Source organism: Salmo salar, chromosome ssa10 (genome assembly GCF_905237065.1).
Source record: "Salmo salar chromosome ssa10, Ssal_v3.1, whole genome shotgun sequence".
NCBI classification, from domain to species: Eukaryota; Metazoa; Chordata; class Actinopteri; order Salmoniformes; family Salmonidae; genus Salmo; species Salmo salar.
The window spans coordinates 25,597,498-25,609,209 of record NC_059451.1 but is presented as its reverse complement, the minus strand read 5'-3'; the positions used below and the strand labels follow the sequence as shown (position 1 = coordinate 25,609,209).

Below are 11,712 nucleotides of genomic sequence, written 5' to 3'. Positions count from 1 at the left end.
AAAGTGGTTACCTAATTCATGTATAATGGCTCCTTCACCGGTAAATGATTAGCCAGCACTTTCATATGAAGTGATTAAAGTTAGCATATCAATTCACATTAAATGGATTTGTGCCACAGAAACTATAGCAACAAGATAATTATGACTATGAATAGTCATTAGAATGGGATAATTGACAATGGGTGTAGTTGTAGAAATGCAATTACAGTGAAGTGTAACCTCTCTTGTAAGTCCTGACGCTGGGGATTCCATGTGAAATATAACGTGCCATGTTGATTAGGGCCGATATCCCAGCATGCTGTCCTTTAATGGGATTACTTTGATTAAGTACCTTGTTTAATTGAAGTGGGTGGGCAGAGCTGAGGGGGCAGCATGTTCCTAGAAGGAGTCATACTATAATATACAGTTATAAAGATTATGTATTTTGTTTTGTATGTTCCAAAGGCTTTTAGTTCAGGAGAATATTCAAGCACCAACCTAATATTGAAACAATGGGTAAAATTGAACGTAAAAACATTTTTTTTGCATCCTGTGTCTTTGTGCTGTTGTTGAAGAAACATATACATTCAGTCCCATTTGAGACAAGAAATATGCCAAGTTTGAAATCCTGCCTCGGTTCGTGATACATTAAAACAGGCATTCCACATACAGCAAGATTACATCTGTGGGTCCCTACACTCTCATTCCATCCCTCTTAAAATCCCATGTCAAATGTGTGATATGAAACTTCAAATAATGTGGTTTTCTTATTGCATTTGGCCATTGTTTATTACCCTATCTTGGATACTGAAGCGTAAAGTCATTTCAGGACCTCTATTGCTCCCACACACTTGATGCTGAGGGTGTCAGCATCAGCAATACTTCACGAAGGGGTTTATTGAAACATAAAAGGCAGAAGTTGTATTCTAACTTCTCAACGTAATGTTTTTCAAAGGCATGTTAACACAGGCTTGTATTTTCAACTGCATTCACGCTGTTCACTTGTTCTCCACAACTTACAATATCTCATGCAAACTGATGACCTTCCAGGGGAATACATGGACTGGCTTGATTGATTTGTCTTTATTGAGTGCATTTAATACAATATTTCTTCTCAGAAAGTTACAACTACAAACTCTGACATACTCAGCACAATAAACAAATTTGTAACTGTACAATGACACCCCCAAACAAATGAAAAGATCCCTCCTGGTTGTGTTAAGTCTTATTTACAGTAGGTTGGATGAGTGTGTCCGTTCTCATGCTGCTATGTTGTGGCTTTCCAGTCTCAGTCCAGAGACATGGCTGGAGAAAGAGCCACCAGTCAGATGTCTTTGAAAGTGGAAAGGGGCCGTTTCACATTGGCGTACTCTGAAAATTTAGGGAAAAGCTGTGTCTTGATCCAAGCAATCTACTTTTTTTGACGAGCTGGAAATCACATTCCTCAAAATGTAGATAAATACTGATTTTGAAAACAGACAAAAAAAAAAAAAAATCGGATAAAATTTTCTCACAACACTCCAAAACAGCAATATCCTGGGAGACAAGTTTGTTTAAATGGCAGGAGTATAGGAGAGCAAGGGAGTGAAAGTTCGAGTTAGGGTTTGGGCTAGGAGGTTTCTTATCTGCTGGTGAATTACTTAAAGTGGCACAATTACAAGGGGAGGTGAAGTCAATGTAACAATTAAACCGTCTAGAAAGTCAGCAATACCACCATAAAGTATGTCCACTTGAATAAGGAATGAGTCCACTTACAGGAATCTCTAAGTTTGCCTCAATGAGTCTGGGAGTGTCTGCATTTGCTGTTGGATCTTGACTTTTAACGAGACTGTCTGAATTACAGAAAGGCACTTTAAATGCAGAACACAGATAAGAGACCTCACAATGTCAGACTACTTTCACATTCAGTGCAAGTTCTCCAACTTCTCCCAGCTTTCATCTTCAAAATAACAACACTTTTTCCAATTCCACCAGTCTATTACCCGAATCAGTGGAGTGAAGCTGAACACTAACGTCCAACAGCTACCAAATTACTATTATAAAAAGGAAAACTTGAATAAGGACAGCAACTTTTTATGTGTCCCCACAGAATGAACAGATGTCTAATTTAGAAAGACTTAAAATTCCATAATGACACTTTCGTCTTCAAAGTCTTTGCTTGAATGCTGGTGATACAACACTCTCTGTATTATGTTATGCATTAGGTACTGTTGAGACAAATTTGGCCAAAGTGTTTGTGTAACACTTAACCTGATGGGCCCTGACATACAGTATAGTCTGCTCTGCTCAATAATAAGTCTTTGTTGCCACCAATAACTAACTGTGAGGGGTTACCATGACACTGCTGAAGACAGCTCCTACTGTGATAGTAGTTAGAGAGACAATGATTTGTAATGGAGATGGCAGTTACTCTGTACATAGCTTCACATGCAGTCTAAGGCCTGCTGAGCAAATATGCACACAAATGAACAGTAGACACTTTTTCAAAGGTAAGATGTTAGAAGGCTCCCACTTGTTACCCTGTAATCCGTCATATTTAAGCTGGGTAATGAATTTGATGCTTCAGTTCCAGCGTCTAGGTCCCCAGGAGAACACAGCCACCCACTTCAAGCTATTAACCTGCACTGTTTCAACAGCCCCCATCATCACCACATATCATTATAAGCTGATCGCAAATAGATGATGTCTATCGTTAGTAGATATCAACGTAATTAAAAAAGGAGAGGAAGTACAAGGCAATGAAATGTCAGAATCTGATAGGAGAATGACCTGTCTGTAACGATCAGTATTCCCCCAGACGTTTTGAACCTCATTCCTGCCACTTAATGGCTTGGCGTGGGAGGAAGTCACCTGTGTTAATTAAAAGGTAGCTTTACAAAGTCCATACCTATTACTTATATTCCCACGCTCTCTGTCATAATAAAAACAACCTTCACTGACTTACAACATGCTTTTGACACAGTTCTTTAATGCGCCTCGAGTGGCCCAGAATCAACACAGCATGGTCAACCCAACATGTCAAGCTGGGAAGGATGTTCTGTTGTCATGTTTTAAAAGGAACTGGAAATGGTAGGTTAACGTTCTGGGGTAGTAGTGTGGTGAAAGCACGAAGCACTTGAGACTGTCAATACAACTTTCAGATTTCATATAACTTTCACTCTCCCTGTAACATTATTTCTTACCCTGGGTATTCGATGAACAACACTAGACACTTACTGACTCTTGCAGTTGTATGGGTTCAATGTCAATCTGGTCTCTGAAAGTCTAAAACATTACAAAGAGATATTTTATATGTATATATAAACAGTGAATCCTTTAGAGAGAATCAGTCATGTCAGTCTTTACCCCATGGATCTGCCTCCAATTGGGAAGAACTTCCAAGTGCCTCCATAGAAAATAACCCTTCATGACTACAACAATCCTAAACTATTCAGGTGAAACTAGCTGTTGTTGTTGCAAAAAATGCAAGCATCAAATTAATATCCATATAGTATTTACAAATCATCTTCAATATGAAGATTCATTTAAATAAGAAGTCAATCTACTTGTTTTGATTTTAATATCTTTTTTGTATCTTTTTTTAAATTTGGGTGACACCGTTTGATGCTGTTCTTTGGCTATGTCATCCCTTTGATCCTCACATAAAGTAGCACAGGTTTTTTATATTTTATTTTTAGCACTTCAAGACCATCTGTCACGGCAAGCAAACAAACGCCCTTGCATTTCCACTTGCTCTATTCTTCAGCAAAAAATAAGCCAACTTGATAGACTGCCGTGATTGAACCAGTGAAGTTGTTCTGAGGCAGAATCTTCTCTTCTATCCCTTTGTACCTTCAGTAGACTAGAGGGCAGGTATCTTTCCCTCTGGTCTTGAGAAAGTGTGTGTTGGGGGCGTGAATGTTGTTGTTAGATCAAGGCTAGTGTCTCCACCCTGGTGTATTCTTTAGGGTCATCAGGAGTTCTACTATGGGTTCCCTGGTGGTGGTGGTGGCCCCCCTGTAGTCAGGCCATGGAGTTGGGGGACTGGGCCATCTGGTCCCTCATAGACTGGACACTGCTCAGGATCTTCTTCTGATGGCCGGCCAGGGTCACTCCTATCCTCAGCAGGTCTCTGACAAACAGGACGAACAGTGTCAACAACAAGGCTAAGAGATGGAGGTGTTCACAGTACAGTACCTCATGTCTGTGTGTTTTCTCTTGGATGGAATTATTGAGCTATGGATATTGTCATTGTGCGTGTACTAATACATAGACAAACAATCACACCATGCACAAAGACAATGGTACAATATTTTGTCTGCTTGAGGCAGAGCAGAAATACAAACATGTAGGGATGGTTTCCAGCATAGTAAACAATGTGCCAGATACACTCCCTGCTAGAGATAAGCACAATATATTTTTACTGTTCCCATTCATATGGTAATACACTGTTCTATTTACAATGGTAAGCCCAGAATGGACACAATTGGTTGAGGACTGCTGGGAATTGTTGCTGACTTGTACAGTAGCAGTCAAATGGACAACAACAACCTCAAGGCCATCTATTTGATCAGTCTGAACAACCAGCAGGTTGACATTTATTGTTATGTGTCTTGTCATGGAGCCAGAACTGAGCGATTTCTCCTTAGATGAGCCAGCTGCAAAGTCAAAATGTACTATATTGTAAAAATTCATGAAAACAAAAATGTCCTTTTTGGTCTGAATTTAAAATTAGGGCTAGGCATTAGGGTTAGCAGTGTGGCTAGGGTTAAAATCAGACATTATGACTTTGTGACTGTGCCAGCTAATGACCACTGCAGAGCTGCATCCAGAACAAGATTCATGACAAAAAAAACGCTAACCTGCAAACAACCAAAGGAAAGCCAATCATTTGTCCTACTTTAAATAATTTGTATTCGTGCCACTATCAAATCAAAGTGATTAGTAAGACCTTGGCGACGTAGACCTATCCAGAGCTCTGAATGCCTGGTGGATTTGAAGCATGACAGTCCTGAGCTCCTATGGACATTTACTGAAGGGATTATTCCTGTGTCTGAGCCAGGAGCATGATTCCCATTATTCTGAGACAGCTTTTTGAAGGTGGATGTGTGACTGCAATGGCCTGTGTGTCTGGTTGGCTGTCTCAGTGAACCTGATTGAAAATTCATTCCAGCCTGCCCCATTACGCTACATCTAGAAGAGTGCAAATCTAATTATAGGGGGATAATACTTCTGAGACCTTCTGTAATCTGTGACAAATGAGTGTGTTGCGTGCGCCCGTTTGCGTGTGTGTGCATGTGTGCAGGCAGGTGTGTGTATTCCATGACTGCTAGTGTAACACTTCTCAAAAAAGTAATATTGGGAACCATCTACCTGATCAAGGGCAGATCAAATATTCTATTGCTACAGTGGATAGTGATTGGAGGGTTTTACTGTTTGGTGACTCCTGATAAGATGGGGAAATTAGGTGGGATATGACAACGTCAGGACTTACTCAGAGGTGATCTGAGCCACCAGGGGTAAGGAAGTGAAGCCAGACCCCAGAAAGGTGTCTCTGTACTGGCCCATCTTGATGGCACCTAGCCAGTCCTCCACAGAGGTGAAGGTGGTGAAGTCTGGAATGGAGCGGCCCAGCAGGGGCTGAGAAGGCCTGTGGAGAAAAAGAGAGGAGAGGGATGAAACAGTGAAGGGATGTGGTACAGGAGAGGGGAAACCTGGGACAAGTGTTTCAGTAATATGGTGTGTGTGCTATGAAGGTGCTGTATGTGTTCTGTTGAGAGTCAAACCAGTTTTTACAGACGTACACTGCAGTGATGGTGGCCACAGCTTTGAGGCTGGTAGGGTTGCGCATCATCTTGTCCAGCGTATTGACGATGTCAGGGAATTTGGGCCGGGCGTTTCTGTCTTTCTGCCAGCAGTCCAGCATCAGCTGGTGTAGTGCTGTGGGGCAGTCCATGGGAGGGGGTAGACGGTAGTCCTGCTCTATGGCATTGATCACCTGTACCAGGAGGAGAGGAGAAAGAGATGTCACATTTAACCTGTTAGGGCTAGGGGGTAGTATTGACACGGCCGGATAAAAAAACATAACCGATTTAATCTGGTTACTACTCCTGCCCAGTAACTAGAATATGCATATAATTATTGGCTTTGGATAGAAAACACCCTAAAGTTTCTAAAACTGTTTGAATTGTGTCTGTGAGTATAACAGAACTCATATGGAAGGCCAAAACCTGAGAAGATTCCATGCAGGAAGTGGCCTGTCTGACAAGTTGTGTTTCATCTTGGCTCTTTTTATTGAAGACTGAGGATCTTTGCTATAACGTGACACTTCCTACGGCTCCCATAGGCTCTCAGAGCCTGGGAAAAAGCTGAACGATATCGAGGCAGCCTCTGGCTGAAACACATTATCGCTTTTGGCAAGTGGCCGATCAGAGTACTATGGGCTTAGGCGCGTGCCCGAGTCGACCCCATGCTTTATTTTCTTTCGTCTGTTTACCTAAACGCAGATTCCCGGTCGGAATATTATCGCTTTTGTATGAGAAAAATTGCATAAAAATTGATTTTAAAGAGCGGTTGACATGCTTCGAAGTACGGTAATGGAATATTTAGAATTTTTTGGTCACGAATTGCGCCATGCTCGTCACCCTTATTTACCCTTTCGGATAGTGTCTTGAACGCACAAACAAAACGCCGCTATTTGGATATAACAATGGATTATTTGGGACCAAACCAACATTTGTTATTGAAGTAGAAGTCCTGGGAGTGCATTCTGACGAAGACAGCAAAGGTAATAACATTTTTCTTATAGTAAATCTGACTTTGGTGAGTGCTAAACTTGCTGGGTGTCTAAATAGCTAGCCCTGTGATGCCGGGCTATCTACTGAGAATATTGCAAAATGTGCTTTCACCAAAAAGCTATTTTAAAATCGGACATATCGAGTGCATAGAGGAGTTCTGTATCTATAATTCTTAAAATAATTGTTATGCTTTTTGTGAACGTTTATCGTGAGTAATTTAGTAAATTCACCGGCAGTGTTCGGTGGGAATGCTAGTCACATGCTAGTCACATGCTAATGTAAAAAGCTGGTTTTTGATATAAATATGAACTTGATTGAACAAAACATGCATGTATTGTATAACATAATGTCCTAGGGTTGTCATCTGATGAAGATCATCAAAGGTTAGTGCTACATTTAGCTGTGGTTTGGGTTTATGTGACATTATATGCTAGCTTGAAAAATGGGTGTCTGATTATTTCTGGCTGGGTACTCTGCTGACATAATCTAATGTTTTGCTTTCGTTGTAAAGCCTTTTTGAAATCGGACAGTGTGGTTAGATTAACGAGAGTCTTGTCTTTAAAATGGTGTAAAATAGTCATATGTTTGAAAAATTGAAGTTTTTGCATTTTTTAGGTATTTGAATAACACGCCACGGGATTACACTGGCTGTTTAGTAGGTGGGACGCAGCGTCCCACCTAGCCCATAGAGGTTAAAGAGAGGAAAGGAAGGAAAAAGCGAGGGACATAGTAGACTACACTGGGAGACTGAGAATCAAAAGGACACCCTGAGAACCTAGACTACAGGGACGGACAAAGGGGTTGGTTTGAACACATTGTTTGGCAGCGAAACATACATATGAAACACAAATCTAATATGGAAAATGTCCATTGTGGTTCTAAACAATGGAAGAGTTCATAACCAATTGACAAAGGTTTTTGATGTGCTGTATGTTTCAAGACACCTGCAACTGAACTGCTTCCAGATTGGAGGTTTCAAAACACCATAACAGAGCAGTGGATGCCAGGTCTAATAGGATTTCATTGGCACACTTCCAAAGATACCATCATATCCAATTTAAGCTTCCTTACAGCTTGTCACTGCTTGTAAGACCTAGCTTTGTGTTTGTGTAAACACTTGCTGTAAGGAGGAGAAAGAATACATTGTGCAAAGTTTTGATCAACTTCACAGAAATTTGCACTCTGTGACCCAGGTATCTTCACTCTACATCCAAATCTGTCAATCAAAGTTTACAGTAATATCCCATTTGATGAATCTATTTTCTCTATCCATACGATCCTCAGTAGATTTTCCCTGGTCTCTGTGTTGCAGCTGAACTTCAGGCAGAACAACGGATACCACAGCTGATAATTGCTTTCAAAAACAGGACGGTCTGAAGGGATTTTGCTATATCTCCGTTCCCTGATTTCTCTTTATCAGAGAGAGGGTGGTCTCTCCAGACAGCCGTCAATCACCACAGCATAAAAGAAGAGACAGCTTTGCTATAGAAACGGGCAGGAGCCAGCTTCCTTGTGGGGGCTGGGGCCTGATTGCTTGTAAAATAGAAAAAAAGGAGAGAGTGGGAATTTAATGAACTTGTTAAGAAATCTTCCCCCGCCCCTGACTATTCAACCTTGATTGCAGGAGAGTGGCAGGCGAGAGAGTTGCTGTCTGGGAATTCACTACGGGAGATCTCGTTAGTGTCTGAGGTAGGACTGTTGCAAATGGGAAGCGGTGCTTTCAACAATAATCTTCTTTACCTATAATCCTCCAGCATCTCTAGGTGGGTTACTCCAAGGATTTACAGAGTGCTGCACTGGTGGAGACTGCAGTGCCACTACACGAACTCTGAATAAAAACCGCACATAACTACAGAGTCTGGCAGACAGACAGATCCACAACAATTCAGCAGTGTAATATTTGTGATGCAGATTTGAGGAGACCAGTGTTAAGTGTTAGTTTGACATAAAACGAGTATAAATATGAAACCCAGTGTCAATACAGACAAAAGCTCATTAGCAGACATACATAATGACATCCTTAAATGAAATAATGAGCCCTGTATCATGGTATTCTCAATTTTTTAATGCAGTCACATACAGTGCACTCAGAAAGTATTCACACCCCTTGACTTTTTCCACATTTTGTTGTGTTACAGCCCGAATGAAAAATGTAATAAATTGAGATGTTGTGTCACTGGCCTACACACAAAACCCCATGATGTCAAAGTCGAATGATTCTTTTTATACATTTTTACAATGTACTCACTCTGTGTGCAATAATAGTGTTTAACATGATTTTTTAATGACTACCACATCTCTGTATCCCACAGATACAATTATCTGTAAGTCCCTCAGTCAAGCAGTGAATTTCAATCACAAATTCAACCACAAAGACCAGGGAGGTTTTCCAATGCTTCACATAGAATATGGCAACAACAAAAAAATGCAGTTATTGAATATCCCTTTGAGCATGGTGAAGTTATTAATTACACTTTGGATGGTGTATCAATACACCCAGTCACTACAAATACATGTGTCCTTCCAAACTCAGTTTTTGGAGAAGAAGGAAACTGCTCAGGGATTTCACCATTTAAACAATTAGAGTTTAATAGGCTGTGATAGGAGAAAACTGAGGATTGATCAACAGTATTGCAGTTACTCCACAATACTAACATAAATGACACAGTTAAAAGAAGGAAGTCTGTCTTGTTTGCAATAAGGCACTAAAGTAAAACTGCAAAAAATGTGACAAAGAAATGTACTATGTCCTGAATACAAAGCGTTATGTTTGGGGCAAGTCCAAAAACACATCACTGAGTACTACTCTTCATATTTTCAAGCATGGTGGTGGCTGCATCATGTTATGGGTATGCTTGTCATCGGCAAGGACAGGTTTTTTTTTACATAAAAAGAAACGGACTGAAGCTAAGTATAGGAAAAATCCTAGAGGAAAACCTGTTTCAGTCTGCTTTGAAACAGACACTGGGAGACAAATTCACCTTTCAGCAGGACAATAACCTAAAACACAAGGCCAAATACACACTGGAGTTGCTTACCAAGATGACATTGAATGTTCCTGAGTGGCTTAGTTACAGTTTTGACTTAAATCGTCTTGAAAATCTATGGCAAGACTTTAAAATGGCTGTCAAGAAATGATCAAGAACCAACTTGACAGAGATTGAAGAATTGTTAAAAGAATAATGTGCAAAGCTATTAGAGACCCAGAAAGAATAGCAGCTGTAATCACTGCACATGTATAGACTCAGGGGTGTGAATACTTATGTAAATTAGATATTTCTGTATGTCATTTTCAATAAATCTGCAAAAGTGTAAAAAAACATGCTTTCACTTTGTCATTATGTGGTATTGTGTGTAGATTGGTGAGAAAAAAACTAATATTTAATACATTTTAAATTCAGGCTGTAACACAACAAAATGTGGAATAAGGAAAGGGGTATGAATACTTTCTGAAGGCACTGTATCTGTTAATACTGCAAGGAAGTTGAATAATACTCACATCCTGGTTGCTCATGTCCCAGTACGGCCGCTCGCCAAATGACATCACCTCCCACATGACGATGCCGTAGCTCCACACGTCGCTGGCTGAGGTGAACTTTCTGTAGGCAATGGCCTCAGGGGCTGTCCATCTCACCGGGATCTTCCCTCCCTGGGGGGAGAAACAGAGACAAGGAAGAAAGAGAGGGAAATGTTTTAGACTGTAATCTTGTGTCTCTTTACACTGGCTGGTTTGACATGACATTTGACAGTTTCCTGCTTTTTAAGGCCAAGGCCAAACTGTAATAGCCAAAGACGAATGGAGAACCATATCTGTGAGCTTCCTCTTACAAATACACTGATATCACCCCACCAATCGGAGTATTTATTCAAAACCTACAATCTCCATATCAAAAACATATGCAATGGACTTAAAACCAAACTATTTATATAGCATTATAAACATTCTTGAGGAAAATAAGAACAATCCGAAATTTATTTTTGATACTGTCGCAAAGCTAACTAAAAAGCAGCCTTCGCAAATGGAGGATGGCTTTCACTTCAGCAGTAATACATTTATGAACTTCTTTGAGGAAAAGATCATGATCATTAGAAAGCAAATTACGGACTCCTCTTTAAATCTGGGTATTCCTCCAAAGCTCCATTGTCCTGAGTCTACACAACTCTGCCAGGACCTAGGATCAAGGGAGATACTAAAGTGTTTTAGTACTATATCTCTTGACACAATGATGAAAATAATCATGGCCTCCAAACCCTCAAGCTGCATACTGGACCCTATTCCAACTAAACTACTGAAAGAGCTGCTTCCTGTGCTTGGCCCTCCTATGTTGAACATAATAAATGGCTCTCTATCCACCGGATGTGTACCAAGCTCACTAAAAGTGGCAGTAATAAAGCCTCTCTTGAAAAAGCCGAATCTTGACCCAGAAATGATAAAAAACTATTGGCCTATATCGAATCTTCCATTCCTCTCAAAAAAAATTTAAAAAGCTGTTGCACAGCAACTCACTGCATTCCTGAAGACAAACAATGTATACGAAACGCTTCAGTCTGGTTTTAGACCCCATCATAGCACTGAGACTGCACTTGTGAAGGTGGTAAATGACCTTTTAATGACGTCACACCGAGGCTCTGCATCTGTCCTCGTGCTCCTAGATCTTAGTGCCGCTTTTGATACCATCGATCACCACATTCTTTTGGAGAGATTGGAAACCCAAATTGGTCTACATGGACAAGTTCTGGCCTGGTTTAGATCTTATCTGTCGGAAAGATATCAGTTTGTCTCTGTGAATGGTTTGTCCTCTGACAAATCAATTGTAAATTTCGGTGTTCCTCAAGGTTCCGTTTTAGGACCACTATTGTTTTCACTATATATTTTACCTCTTGGGGATGTCATTCGAAAACATAATGTTAAATTTCACTGCTATGCGGACGACACACAGCTGTACATTTCAATGAA

General features: G+C 40.4%; 1 protein-coding gene across 1 annotated transcript in view; it reads right to left on the bottom strand.

Moving 5' to 3' along the window:
* Positions 1–1,047: 1,047 nt before the first annotated feature.
* Positions 1,048–11,712, bottom strand: part of LOC106613872 (ephrin type-B receptor 1) — a 215,853-nt gene continuing 205,188 nt past the window's right edge. Inside the window, exons 13-16 of the mRNA XM_014216576.2 lie at positions 10,255–10,404; positions 5,763–5,956; positions 5,453–5,608; positions 1,048–4,090 (exon numbers count right to left, since the gene is read on the bottom strand). Coding sequence (XP_014072051.1) covers positions 3,982–4,090; positions 5,453–5,608; positions 5,763–5,956; positions 10,255–10,404 — 609 coding nt within the window. The 3' untranslated portion in view covers positions 1,048–3,981. The remainder of the gene's footprint in view (positions 4,091–5,452; positions 5,609–5,762; positions 5,957–10,254; positions 10,405–11,712) is intronic.